This window comes from Lynx rufus, unplaced genomic scaffold (genome assembly GCF_022079265.1).
Source record: "Lynx rufus isolate CCGP_SWC_20201006 ecotype Redwood Valley unplaced genomic scaffold, mLynRuf1.p SCAF_10, whole genome shotgun sequence".
Taxonomy (NCBI): domain Eukaryota; kingdom Metazoa; phylum Chordata; class Mammalia; order Carnivora; family Felidae; genus Lynx; species Lynx rufus.
In genome coordinates, this window is record NW_025814824.1 from 87,345,081 (window position 1) to 87,359,124 (window position 14,044).

Sequence of the window (14,044 nt, forward strand, 5' to 3'; positions counted from 1 at the left end):
CCTTTGAGGCCTCAGGGGAAATCTGAGTGGGGGTGGAGCAAGAGGCTCTTGAAAGTGGGCAGAGAACAAGGCCAGGGACCTCTTGTTGGAAGAGTCCGTTCAAGTCTTGTAGTTCAACCACCTGCAGTTTGTCGCTGAGGAAAAGGCGGGGTGCCAGGGAAGGGGGTACTGCACAGTGGATGACACAGCAAGTTCTTTTTGAGGTTGACAAAACCTCAAGAAATAATTCATAACCACAATGTAGAGACATCACTGGGAGCATGTTTGTCTTTGCTACATTGTTGTCACTTTCTGATAGTTTTGTGTACCCTCTCCCCTCTCATGTTAGGTGGTAAGCAAGTTGCTGTATGATTTTAAAATGTATTCGTGGGCTATAGAGTATTCTAGTATGCTAAGCATGTCTGAAACCCCTGTATTTTGCTTATTCCAGCCTCCATTACGAGTAATACTGTGGGGAAGTTTTCCTGTTTAAACTCCTTGCACTCCCCATTCATTTCCCCAGCTCCGTCCTCTAAGTGGGTTGAAAGGTATGAACCTTTTTAAGGCGTTTATACATACAAACTGCCCTCGGGAATCACCAGTTTCTGTTCCAACGAGCAGTTAGCGTCAGCCGCCTGCATCCTTGTCCTGACCCGGGCTGTTAAAACATTTGCCAGTGTCCTAGGACTCCTGACTTACGGTGTAATGGTTGGGAGGGTAGGTTTTGGTGTCAGGCAGACCTGGGGTCATGGCCCTGTTTCCTTGTTCTGCCAACTAGGAGCTTCCTCTCGTGAAGATTAAGTCACTTCGCGATGGAAGCTGCCGGACACTTCCTAGGCGCTAAGTGGGAGCTCCTGCGGCTCGCGCGGAGGAGGGTCCCTCGTGGCAGCCATGGGAGGGGGCGGAGCGGGGCGGGGCGGAGCCGGGCGGCGGCAGCCAGTCGCGAGCCAGGGGAGAGGTGACACGTGCCACCACCCCCCGCCACCCCCCCCCCCACCTCCTGTGCACGTCTTAAAAGGGCAAAGAAAGGACGCCAGGACTTAAGCTACGCGCCGGTCTGGCCCGCTCTGTTGGGGGCCCTGTTTCTCGAAACGTTTGTGAGTGGACGCGACCGGCATCGCACCCCTCCCTCATTCCCCTACCCGGCCCCGCCGTGGGCCCCGCAGGCCGGCGCGGCCCCTTTAAGAGGCTCGCGGGTCGGCCGCCGGAGGTCGCGGGGTGCCCCGTGGGCCGCGCTCCCCGCCATGCGGGCGCTGCGGGCCGGCTTGACCCTGGCGCTGGGCGCGGGGCTGGGCGCGGCGGCCGAGGGCTGGCGGTGGCGGCGGCGGGCGGACGCGAGGGCGGCGCCGGGGCTCCTGGGCCGGCTGCCCGTGCTGCCCGTGGCGGCGGCGGCCGAGCTGCCCGCGGTGCCCGCAAAGCCCGGGACCCCGGCGGGCGGCGGCCCCGGCGAGCTGGCCAAGTACGGGCTGCCGGGGCTGGCGCAGCTCAAGAGCCGCGAGTCGTACGTGCTGTGCTACGACCCGCGCACCCGCTGCGCGCTCTGGGTGGTCGAGCAGCTGCGGCCCGAGCGGCTCTGCGGCGACGGCGACCGACGCTCGTGCGACTTCCGCGAGGACGACTCGGTGCACGCGTACCACCGCGCCACCAACGCCGACTACCGCGGCAGCGGCTTCGACCGCGGCCACCTCGCCGCCGCCGCCAACCACCGCTGGAGCCAGAAGGCCATGGACGACACCTTCTACCTGAGCAACGTCGCGCCCCAGGTAGCGCCCGCGCCCCGACCCGCGCTCGCCTCGCCTCTCGAGCCGGGGAGCTGCCGTGTGCGCGCTCGGCTCTGGCGCCTGGCTGCTCACCCCGCGCGCCCCAGGCGGGAGGCACCGAGCACGGGGGCGCCCAGCACCCGCTCTGCAGTCTGACCCTAACTGTGGGCCTCTGGGCACCTCCCTGGGCTTCGGTTTTCTCGCAGTAGCGCCGAGGAACCGAAGACAGTGCAAACAAGAGTATTGAGCCCGCTTCCTGGTCCATGGCAAGCAGTACTATCTGTAATGAGGGAACTGAGGCACAGAGAGGCAAAGCGACTGGCCCACTGTCACACAGCAGGAGACCCTGGCAGTCTGTCTGGAGGAACCTGGGTTTTCAGCCATTGTCCCTACCCTGCCAGCCTTACAGGAGTCTAAGGAAAATAACTAGCATAGTCAGTGGTTAGCAGTCACTGTGTGCCCTGCCTCTAGGCCTGTTCCCAGCGGGGCCTGGAGACTTGACCTGGGGCTCTGCGTGAAGTCCCTGGGGTCTGAGCCTCCCTTCTGACTTCTGCTCTTTTAGGGCCGCAGTCCCCTGCTCATTTAGGACGTTGGAGAGCTCGAGGGACGGAGTCAGGAGCAATCCATGACTTCCGGCCAGGCTTTGCATGTGGTTCAAACTGGCAAAGGAGCGGGTAGGGTTGGAGAACTGGCCTTCCCATGAGCCCCTGGGGACTGGCCGGGAGGCTTGTTTCTCTGAAGAGGGAGAAGTGCCCCTTTCCTTAGCAGAGCCCTTTGCAGCTGAGAAGCATTTCTGATCCTGGGATGCTGGTTGTCCCATTCCAGACAGGGGCAGGCTGGCACCCCCCCCCCCCCCAGCTCTCTCTAGCTCCACCCTCATGGCCAGGTGGCCTCAAGGAATCTCTCCTTCCTTGAACCTCATTTTCCTCAGCATGCTTGCCCACCCCACTCCCCGCTGGACTGTCCCAGCCTGGTGTCAGTTCCCGCCCTCTGACAGTGGGGGAAGGGCTCCAGCCCCAGCCTCTGAGCCCCACGTCTCCAACCAGGTGCCCCACCTCAACCAGAATGCTTGGAACAACCTGGAAAAGTACAGCCGCAGCTTGACCCGCACCTACCAAAATGTCTATGTGTGCACAGGGCCGCTCTTCCTGCCCAGGTAAGGCTAGAGCTGGAGTGGGGGCTGGGGATGCCAGGGCCTCCCGTTCCCTAGAGGCCCCTTCCTGCCACTCTCACCGTTCAGGCTTGCCTCAGCCCCTGGGTCCACACTCAGTGCCAGGTCACGTTATCTGGTTTCTTCACAAGCCTGTCCGTTCCCTACTTTAGGCCCCCTAATTCCACTTCTACAGCCAGAGACCTGTTGGGTACCCACCTAGACCGTGTCTCCTCTGTGCATGGCACCAGGCCCCAAATCTGCCTCTGTTCCTCTCTCCTACCTCACCTCTTGCCATGTGCACCCGACTCCGTTCTACCCAGATAGAAAAGCCTTCGTCAGGTCAGGCTCTTGCCTTCGGTCTCCTCTGCTTGGAACAATCCTCCTCACCCTCCTCACCCTGGAGCCAGGGTTAGAACTCCCTCTCCCTGACCCTGAGCCTCCACTCTGGGCCCTCTGTAGCCCTGCCTCCCAGGTGGAAGGGACTGAGCTCCTCTGGGCACGCTCAGTGATTTTCCTGGCATACTGAAGATCGAGATAGAGGCAAAAGGTTACGGCAAGGCCCACAGGCCTGAAAAGGAATCCAGGGCCTATCACCTGATCTCTAGAGGAGTGGGCAAGTGACTTCAATATCCTCTCCTGTAAAATGGGGATAATAGCCACTACCTACCTCGTGGTTGCTTAGGAATCAAAGGGGGGGGGGGGATGGTCACTGCAAGTGCCTTCGACGGCCTGCTGACACGAGGAAGACCGGAAGTCACCCGGCCAGTGTTCCGGACACCAGTGCCTGTGCTGGCACAGGGGATTCAGGGCTCATGGGCCTTGCCCACTTGGTGCTCACCCTCCACAGGGGTAGGTAGAGCGTAAGCACGTGTCTGCAGGAGCGAAGGTGAATGTCCACAAGGCCCGATTCTCTGAGTAACGTTTACTGCTGTCACCCGTCCTGCCTGACCCAGTGCTGGGCACGAGGAAAATAGGGTAGGAGAGTGTTCACCCTGCAGGGAGCCTGGGGAGCCAAGAAGGGCACGGAAGCCTTGCGCTGAGGTGGCAGTCCTACAGGCTGACACAAGTTGGAAGTCAGGTCAGGGCAGCAGCCGTGGGTCCGACCAAACGCCCTGGGAGTCCTGAAAGGCCATGTGTGCCCGGCTCTGCCCACAGGACGGAGGCTGACGGGAAGTCCTATGTGAAGTATCAGGTCATCGGGAAGAACCACGTGGCGGTGCCCACCCACTTCTTCAAGGTGCTGATCCTGGAGGCCGCAGGCGGGCAAATCGAACTCCGCTCCTACGTGATGCCCAACGCTCCCGTGGACGAGGCGGTTCCGCTGGAGCGCTTCCTGGTGCCCATCGAGAGCATTGAGCGGGCTTCGGGGCTGCTCTTCGTGCCAAATATTCTGGCACGGGCAGGCAGCCTAAAGGCCGTCACTGCAGGCAGCAAGTGAAGGCCACAGCCCTGCCAGACTGCGGGGGCGGGGCTGCATTAAAGGTGGTGATTTCTGGAGGCAAGTCACGGCTGCGTCTGTCCCGGGGGAACCCCAGGAACCTCTGGCTTCCCTGCTGCTGCTTTGCTGTCGTAGGCCTGACGGGCCCCCGCCTGGGTGAGGCCAGGCTGCAGGGCGGCCAGGGAAATGAGGATGGCTTCCTGGAGAGGAAAGCAACAGGCTGGGGCCCGGGAGGCTGGAGGGAGCCCGGCCCCCAGCCTCGCAGTGCCCAACCCCCCAGGGCCTGCTGCCCTCAGCAGAGCCCCGAGGAAGTTCAGAGCAGGCTCAGCTTCACCCTGCTGATCTGACCCCGGCTGGATGCATGCCCCACCAGGGAAGGGCCTTGCCTCTCTGTTCCTCAGTGTCTCCCTCTAAAGAGAGGATGGTCAGAATAATACCTGCCTCCCAGGGTCAGGATTAGTGGAGGCGACAGGCAGTTCTCAGCCCCTGGTACAGGGTGGGTGTGGGGGGTTCCTGCTGGGAGGGTGTGGCCCCTGCAGGACCCCTGGGGACAGACTGAGGCAGTCCACCTGTGTACTCCCCACCTTTGACAGTAATGGAAGCCAAGTGCCTACAGTGTGCTGCCTGTGCTGGCCTCACAAGTGGGCCCACGGGTTCCACGGATGCTCAGGACTGAGGCTCCCAGAGCTAGCTACACACTGCGCCCCAACAGGACTGAGGTGCCAGTGAGGCCCAGTGGGAAGGACCGCCCTGCCCACCACCGTCACGCGTGAGGAAGTGCAACACAGAGAGTACAGCTGGGGAAACCGAGGCCCAGGGTGGGGGTGGCCAGGGTCTCCTGGGTCACCCAGCCTGGGAGCAGCTGGAGGGCCACGAGCACCCAGGGTTCTTGACTCCCTGCTCACTCATACGCGGTCCCTGCTGGAATCTGCTGTGGTCAGAGACTGAGGTAGTGAGGAACCCATCTCCAGGGCAGGCTGGCTCGAGACAGCCTTGAGCAGGGTGGGCGGGGGAGAGCCGCACTCCCGTTGGACACACCCCTGGCTGGTGGCAGAACCTGGAGGACAGCCTGGGGCTAGAGCGGGGAGGCAGACGGGCTCACCGGGCTCACCTCGGTTCGGATGGTGCGGCTGCCCTGGCCGGGGCACGTGTTGACATACAGATCAAAGAGGACGCTGGGTTCAGCCACCTCCAGATTGGGGTCCGCGTCCACTCCAGCTTCCAGCCCCTGGAGGCCCCCGAACACCACGAGAGCATGCCTGTGCCCATAAGAGGGGATCAGTGACTGCTCGCTGAGGCCACACTGCATGCAGCTCCCCAGAGCACTCAGTCCCCACCTCCTGGTATGCAGTAGGGGCTCGGCCCATAGAGCTCTGCACATCACCCCCCCACCCCAGACTGTTTCCAGCTCGTTCCTCCTTCCCCGGCCCCTGCCCCAGGCTATACCCACCTGAAGCTGGGAAGCTGGGCAGACGCCACATCTGAGCCTCTCTCTGATGTCCCAATGGTCAGGTCATACCCGTCCTGGAAGGGAGCCTCAGCAAACACGGCACCTGGGGGAGAGACCCACAAAGCCACTTAGCTATGTGTATATGTATACCTGGGGGAGGGATGGAGAAGGGGACTCAGGCAAGGGAGGCATGCCCAGGCCCTCCACTGTTCCTGGGAAGTCCAGGAAACCATGCCTGTGCTAGACTGGGGAAACCAAGTGGAGGGTGGGGAGGAAGGAGCTCTCAGAACTCCTATCTGTCCTTATGTCCTATTCCCAGCCCCACGGCAGACATTACTAATCGATCACAATCCTTTCTCTCAGAGGTCCTTCACAATATTCCAGGCAGCGCACTCAGGGAGACGGAGGCCCAGAGAAGGAAAGGCATTTGCCTAAGGTCACACAGTAAGGTGGTAGGACAAAGCCCCTAGTCTGCCTTTTGGGTCAGGCAAGGCTCTCTGTAGCCTCCCAGAGAGAGGCCAGATATTCAAATGAGGAAACTCCATCCTTACTGAGGCAGGAAGCCAGCCGGACTGTGTAGCCCCAGTAGAGACCGGCTTTGGTGCGAGGGTCCTGCGAAGACACGACTTTCCCCCGGTAGGTCTTGCTTTCTGCAGATGAAGCGGAGAGGCTGTGAAGATGGGGTGAGGGACAAGGAGGTGGAAGGAGGCGGCTCCGAGCCCAAATGCTGGCCACGCTGGGAACCTTCCAGATACCTGGGAGCTGCTTCTGGTTCAGCTGCACGGTCACCCGAAGTCCAGGCTCCAAGTTCTTGTCAATCTTCACCTCCTAGGGAGAAGCCAGGAGAAATGGGTGCTATTCCCCACAGGACCAGCAGGGGTCACTGCTCTCCCCGGTGTGGGGGCATGGGGGCGGGGGCTGGCCAGGTACCTAAGGGGTCCAGGTCAAACTCCATTCCCTTTCTCCGGCACCTGCGCCAGACCTGCTCACAAGAGACCATTCGTGCAAGATGACTACCCCAGGGCACTGGGCAGAGATGAATGCTCTGGGCCTGGCACAGAATAGGCAGTGTTTCGTGAGATGAGATCCCAGTCTTTGCTTTGAACAGAAGTGGCCATGCCACTTACTAGCTGTAGCAGTTTGAGCGGGCCACATAGCCTCTCCGAGCCTCGCTCTCTTCATCTGTCAATCAGGAAACTCTCCATAAACAGCAGCTACTGCTATACTGCCCAAGGCCGGGCATGAGGTAAGTGGGAGATGTGATGGAGAACAACTGATGTCTGCGTCTCATGCCAATTCTGAATTCAGGACACGGGGCACTTTCTTTCCCTTTAGACGCTTCTCGTGTTTTCTCGTTTCGTCTGTGGTCAGGGTCTGGGTCATCCTGGTCTGCTCTTTTTGTGGGGAGAGGGGACCCCACACATGGAAGTGTTTCTGCCTCTGACTCCAGGAGAATTGAGCGTAGCCAGGCGGCCCAGGGTGGGTCTGCATCCTCGCTGGAGCTGCCCCAGAGGGATTCTGGACTCGCTGCTGCAGGGTTGGGCTGGGTTGGGTTTGAGCATGAGAACTATCTCCTGTTCATTTAGTTTTCAAGAAACAGTCGATCTGTTCCTGGCTTGATCTACTGAGCCCTGTTGTGGGGCACTTCTCTGGCCGAAACCTGCATCAGTGGAGGAAGACCAGGCACAGATGCCTGGGTCCAGGGCTCCCCACTGCCTTCCATAGCCAGGGTATGTCCCCAATGTATGTCTCAACCCACCCTCCCAATTCCTACCTTCTTCATGCCACAGTTGACAAAGGACCCGTGGCCTGGCCGGGTGGGCCGGTCCACCACGATGCCTTCTCGGAACTCGGACTCCTCATCCTGACGCATGTGGTGAGGGCTGTCCAAGGGGTTCAGAAGCCCTGTGGGTAGAAGGGGTGCAAAAGCACACGGTGGTATGGAGTCCCAAGCCTCAGGTCTGCCACAGACCTGCCGCTTGCCACCACGCACAGGCCTTGCCCTGCCTGGGCCCGTTCTCCCGCCGGCACAGCAATTTCTCGGGGTCTGGGGGGTGATCCATGGGAAATGGGGGTCAGCCCCCACTCCGGCCTTACCTGCAAACTGGAGATCCTGGTGCTTGGGGAAGAACGCCTTTCTTAGGTACCTAGCAAAGAACGCAGATCTCAGAAAGTTCCCGGGGGAGGCCACCTCCTGCCTGACCTGCACCTTCACCACCCTGCCCCACCCCACCACGCGCAGGCCAGTCTGCCCTTCACCCCCTTACTGCGGACACTCCAGGTACTGCAGGATCCGGGCCAGCTGCACGCACGCCTGCCCCTTCTTGCCAACGCCCCTGAATTCACCCTCCACAGTCCTGGAGAGAGAAGGACAGGCCTTCCAGAGCCTACTGCCCTCCCTTCGAGAGCTCCTCCACCCAGTCTGACCTCTGTGGTCCCCTGCTTTGCGACTCTTCCCGCCAGATTCACTGGGGGCATTTCAGACATTTCTCTGCCCAGGCAAGCAGGAGGCAAAAAGAATGCAGCAAAGCCAGTCCTAGCGGCCCCTCCCCCCTCCCTGAGCCCGGGTGCCCTGTTGGATGGCTCCTCACTTGGCCTCTTGGCCTTCTTCATCAAACACCACAATCTCATCCACACAGAAGATGGTGCAGGCTCTGGCAATCTGGCCAGCCAGGTAGGTGCGAAGCTCCGGTGACTGGGCGTTGTCCAGGATGGAGCCTGGCAGGGCCACGCTCAGGGTGTAAGGCCGACCTGGGCAGGGGAGGGTTGTCCGTGGTCAGAGGGGCCAGGGCTGTGCTGTCCCTTCACTTCCTCTAATCCCAGGGCTCAGAGTTAGACAGTTTTCCCTCTGGGAGGAATTTTGAGGTCAGCAAATCAGATCCAACTCCCCTTTCCAGGCCTCAATCTCCCCAAGAAGAAAACAGACCCAGTGGTCTCCAAGACTCCCATGAGCAGGGCACACCCCTGGGTAAGACTGGGGAGTGGTTAGAGACATTGGCCTAAGTTCATATGTTGGCTCTGCCCCTTACCGCCTCCATTACCAGCTGTCAAATGGGGATGATAAAGAGAGCTATTATTAGCGTCTTTATATGTGTGCATTTACCCAGTAACCCTAAAAAAGTATTACCATGATACCCATAGAGACATGGAGAACCTGTGGCCCAAGGTCACACAAAAAGCAAGACAGCGAGATCTGGGTTCAGGCTGTCTAGCTCTAGAGGGACCACCATACTTTCCCTCCCGTAGTCGTCCAATGGGAGCTACAGGAGGGAACACCCATGAAGGGCTTCCCTGGTGTGTAAAACAGCTGACATGCTCAGTTTCTGTCTCCATTGTCACCGTCACCACTGGTCACCAATGGGCTTAGAGGTTATGATGTCCTAACCCTCCTGAGGTTTGGGTCTAGACGAGGAGAAAAGACACAATTTGTTAGGGTAGATCCAGATGTACCGATGTGCAAGGACACCCAGGGTTCAATGTGGGATGAGAAAAACCAGGTCCAGAAGCTCACGGATAAAGTGGTCTCACTTTATAAAACTGTATCTGTATGTTCTCTGCATATGTATAAGTGGGTACAACATAATATCTGGAGAAACTTTCACTGCAACGTTTGCTGGAATTTTTTCTTTCTTCTTTCTAGTTGTCTATATTTTTGTGGGGAGGGAGATTTTATTTTTAAGTTCATTTATCTTGAGAAAGAGAGAGAGTGAGCTTGCACAAGAGCAGGGCAGGGGCAGAGAGAGAGAAAATCCCAGGCAGGCTCTGTGCTCACAGCACAGATGTGGGGCTCGATCCCACGAACCGTGAGATCACGACCTGAGCTGAAACCAAGAGTCAGATGCTTAACCGACTGAACCACCCAGGTGCCCCAGGAAGGGAGACTGTTTTGAGCAGCTATTATTTAATGATATAAAAAGACAAATCCTTTTTTAAAGAAATCGTTTCTTTTTTAAAAATGTTCATCTTGAGAGAGAGAAAGAGAGCACGAGCATGAGGGGGGAGGGGCAGAGCAAGAGGGACAGAGGGAATCCCAAGCAGGCTCTACGCTGTCAGCACAGAGCCCTCACAGATCGTGAGATCATGACCAAAACGCAACCAAGAGTCAACTGATGCTCCACTGACTGAGCCACCCAGGCACCCCCTCTCCCCCCAAAAAACCCCCAAATTCTATTATAAAATCAAAATAAAGGACGCCTGGCTGGCTTAGTCAGTAGAGCATGCAACTCTTGATATCAGGGTGGTAAGGTCAAGCCCCACGTTGAGCATAGACCTTACTTTTAAAAAAATAAATAAATAAATCAATAAATAAAGTAAAATAAAAATAAGTAAATGAAAAACTAAATTAAAGCACACAAAGTGCTCGGTAAAAAAGTGAAAAACCACCGTCATGATGATGATGAGTTCTGGAGATAGAAAGTTATGATATGTGACACTTTCCCTCCACAGGATTTTTTTTTTTGTTTTGTTTTATAATTTTTATTTGTTACTTATTTTTTATTTTTTTAATTTTTTTTTTCAACGTTTTTTATTTATTTTGGGACAGAGAGAGACAGAGCATGAATGGGGGAGGGGCAGAGAGAGAGGGAGACACAGAATCGGAAACAGGCTCCAGGCTCCAAGCCATCAGCCCAGAGCCTGACGCGGGGCTCGAACTCACGGACCGCGAGATCGTGACCTGGCTGAAGTCGGACGCTTAACCGACTGCGCCACCCAGGCGCCCCTCCTCCACAGGATTTAAACCTACCTAAGTAGGAGGTTAGGACTCAGTTTTCCGGGTCTCTCCCAGTCTCTGGGCCTCAGTTTCTCCATCAGGACGTCTACACCCACTGGTCTCTAAGGCCCCTCCCAGACAGGACACTGGCTGCCCCGCCCAGGACCCAGCCTGCTCACCCTGGTCCTCCCTCTGTGCAGCAGCCTCTTCTTCCTGCTGGCGCTTCGCCTGTTCTTCCTGGGCCCGCTGCCGCTCCAGTTTTTTCATCAGCTTGAGGTCCTTCCACTTCTTTTTCTCCTCTTTCTCTGGATGGGAGGACATCTGGGTTGGTGGCGGGGAGAGGGCTTGGAGGGAGAGCGACGCGGAGCAGTCCGGGAGATGGTGCCGTCTCAGTAGGGCTCAGCCTGGGCTCTCCAGCGCTATTTAGTGAGCAGCCGCCCTTCTTTCCCATTTTGGGTGCTGTGGGACCCAGAGCGGACAGACCTGGTGGCTCTCCACAGGGTTCAGCAGTGCACTGCTGGAGTGGCATTGGGCAAGGTTCAGCGGATCCCCCGTCACCCACCCACCCAGCCCCCACCCAGCCCCCTTACTTACTCTGTTGCTTCCATTTTCGCCACTCGACCCTTTGGCCATGTTCACCCTGGAGAAGAAACGGGAAGAGGTATAGGAGTGAGGCTGAATGATCACAACTGGGGGGGGGGGGGCAACTTTCTGCTCCGAAGTTGCCCCCTGCCTGTAAAATGGGGGTGGTGAGGCACACCCCCCCCCCACTGCCACCCTAGGGAGAGCGTCGGGGGGAAGGGACCCGCTATACTCTAGGGCCTAATACCAGGTCTGGCACATAGTAAGCATCCAACAAGTTGTTGAATGAGGTGTCAACGGAGAGAAGACGAAACAGGCTCAGGGAAAAAGAACCTGCCTGCTGTCACTCTGGGAGTCAGAAGCGATACGCCACGAAAGGACTCGAGTTACCTGGGTTACCTGACGCTGTCCGGGCCCTGCACCCACCCTGGGTGCTCATCCAGGCAGGGGCGCACGCGGCCACGAGCATGCGGCACCTCGGGGCTTCCGGCCTCGGGTCAGCGACAAGCAGGGAACGGGAAACACGGCACTGCCCCGCCACGGGCCCCCGCGCGGCTCGTTCTCGCGCCCCCGCGCCCCGTCCTGCCCGGGACCTCACCTCCCGCCACCTACCGGGCCGCAGGGCCTCTTCTTGACACGCTCCGCCATGTTCGCCGCTCACCGTCGGCCCCGCCCCGCCAACCAGACTCACCCCTTCCGGCCACACCTCCTCCCAGCCGTCCAATCGGAGAGCCAATGGCGCGCGGGGGCGTGGCCCGGGCCTCTGCCTGCTCCGCGAGCGCTTGGGCTGGGATGAGCCCCCGCAGTGAGTTGGGGGCCGAGGTCTGGGGGCCAGTTGCGGAGGGCTCGGGGCCCAAAGGGCAGGTTGTGTAGTGCTGTCCTGGACCCGTGGACGGCTCGAGAGTCGCCCGCCGTTTCTGCACGAGCGGCACTCAAAACTCATCTTGATTTTATTCTACCTGGGGACCCTGAGGCCCAGAGCTGGAGTGTGAGTCAGAGTTGGAAATGACCTTGGAGATAATTTAATCCAACTCTTTTATAGATTCGTTCGTTTACTCTCTTTTAATTAACAGACTTGTTAAAATTTTTTTAGTTTATTAATTTTTTTTTTTTAATTTTTTTTTTTTCAACGTTTATTTATTTTTGGGACAGAGAGAGACAGAGCATGAACGGGGGAGGGGCAGAGAGAGAGGGAGACACAGAATCGGAAACAGGCTCCAGGCTCTGAGCCATCAGCCCAGAGCCCGACGCGGGGCTCGAACTCACGGACCGCGAGATCGTGACCTGGCTGAAGTCGGACGCTTAACCGACTGCGCCACCCAGGCGCCCCTAGTTTATTAATTTAAGTAAGCCCTATGCCCAATGTGGGGCTTGTACTCCCCACCTGAGGTCTAATGCTCTACCGAATGAGCCAGCTGGGCACCCATAAGAGACTTAGTTTTTTAGAGGCTTCTGAGTGGTTCAGTTGGTTAAGTGGCCGACTTCCGCTCAGGTCCTGAGCTCACGGTTCCTCCCTCCTTGGGCTCTGTGCTGACAGCTCAGACCGTGGAGCCTGCTTGGGATTCTGTCTCCTCTCTCTCTGCCCCTCCCACACTTGTGCTCTGTCTCTGTCTCTCAAAAGTAAATAAATGAAAAAAAAAAGAGAGACTTAATTTTTTAGAGCAAATGTAGGTTTACCAAAAATTGAGCACATGGTACAGAGTTCCCATATAACCCTTCTCCACCACTCATTCCCCCCATTTTAAAACAATTTTTTTTAATATTTGCTTTTGAGAGAGAGCGAGAGAGAGCGAGAACGAGAGAGCGCGTGCGCGTGCACGCGCACGGGGGAAGGGCACAGAGAGAGATACAGAATCCAAAGCAAGCTCCCAGCTCTGAGCTATCAGGACAGAGCCTGACGCAGAACTCGAACTCACAGAGCACAAGACCATGACCTGAGCCAAAGTCGGATGCTTAACTGACTGAGCCACCCAGGTACCCCTCCCCCTATTTTTAACATCTTGCATTAGTGTGTACCTTTATTACAATTAATCAACCAATACTGATGCAATATTATTAACTGAAGTCCATAGTTTAGATTAGGTTTGTATTGTACATTCTATAGGTTTTGACAAAGGCATAATGTCACATATCTACCATCACAGTATCAAACAAAATGAATTCACTACCCTAAAAACCCTGTGTTCCCCTTACCCTCCTCTAAGCCCCTTGCAACCACTAGTCTTTTTTTTTTTTTTTAATGTTTATTTCTTTTGAGAGAGAGAAGGAGAGAGCTGGGGAGGGGCAGAGAGAGAGGGTGAGAGAGAATCTCAAGCAGGCTCCACACTGTCAATGCAGAACCTGACACTGGGCTCGAACCCATGAACCGTGAGATCATGATCTGAGCCCAAATCAAGAGTGGGACCCTTAACTGACTGAGCCAACCAGGTGTCCCAACTGCTAATCTTTTTTACTGTCTCTGTAGTTTTGTCTTTTCTTTTTTTTTTAATTTTTTTTACGCTTGATCTTAGCCAAAAGGCCGAGAAGCAATATTTTTAATTTTTTTTAATGTTTATTTATTTTTGAAAGAGAGACAGAGTGAGAGGCGGAGGGGCAGAGAGAGAAGGAGTCACAGAATCCGAAGCAGGCTCCAGGCTCCGAGCTGTCAGCACAGAGCCCGACGCGGGGCTTGAACTCACGGAGTATAAGATCATGACCTGAGCTGAAGTCGTACACCTAACCGACTGAGCCACCCAGGCGCCCCATAGTTTTGTCTTTTCTAGAATGTCATAATAGTTGGAATCAGAAAGTATGTATCCTTCTCAGGCATCCTTACACGAAGCAAAATGCATTTCAGTTTCTGTCATGTTTTCTCGTGGCTTGATAACTCATTTCTTTCTGTTGCTGGAGACCATTTCGTTGCATAGATATGCCACAGTTTGTTTATCCATTCCTCTTTTGAAGGACATTTGATTGCTTCCACCGTTTCATT

The 14,044-nt window shown here is 56.7% G+C and overlaps 2 protein-coding genes across 4 annotated transcripts; one reads left to right on the forward strand and one right to left on the reverse strand.

The window, feature by feature from the left end:
- The first annotated feature begins 1,223 nt into the window (after positions 1-1,223).
- On the forward strand, positions 1,224-4,330 carry ENDOG (endonuclease G). The gene is made up of 3 exons (XM_047070584.1): positions 1,224-1,742; positions 2,786-2,895; positions 4,048-4,330. Exons 1-3 carry the CDS (start codon positions 1,224-1,226, stop codon positions 4,328-4,330), a joined length of 912 nt encoding a protein of 303 aa, XP_046926540.1.
- On the reverse strand, positions 3,800-12,183 carry SPOUT1 (SPOUT domain containing methyltransferase 1). 3 transcript variants are annotated; one of them, XM_047070569.1, is made up of 13 exons: positions 11,686-12,183; positions 11,086-11,131; positions 10,975-11,008; positions 10,671-10,796; positions 8,372-8,531; positions 8,048-8,137; positions 7,878-7,927; positions 7,555-7,685; positions 6,536-6,608; positions 6,332-6,430; positions 5,781-5,883; positions 5,442-5,589; positions 3,800-4,530 (listed from the first exon to the last, which is right to left on the reverse strand). In XM_047070569.1, the coding sequence occupies exons 2-13, from the start codon at positions 11,122-11,124 to the stop codon at positions 4,396-4,398; spliced, it is 1,188 nt and encodes a 395-aa protein (XP_046926525.1). In that variant the 5' UTR covers positions 11,125-11,131; positions 11,686-12,183; the 3' UTR covers positions 3,800-4,395. The 3 variants fall into 3 exon arrangements, with proteins under 3 accessions (XP_046926525.1, XP_046926511.1, XP_046926518.1); XM_047070555.1 differs by lacking the exon at positions 10,975-11,008 and having other exon boundaries at positions 11,686-12,182; XM_047070562.1 differs by lacking the exon at positions 11,686-12,183 and having other exon boundaries at positions 11,086-11,674.
- Between the last annotated feature and the right edge of the window lie 1,861 nt (positions 12,184-14,044).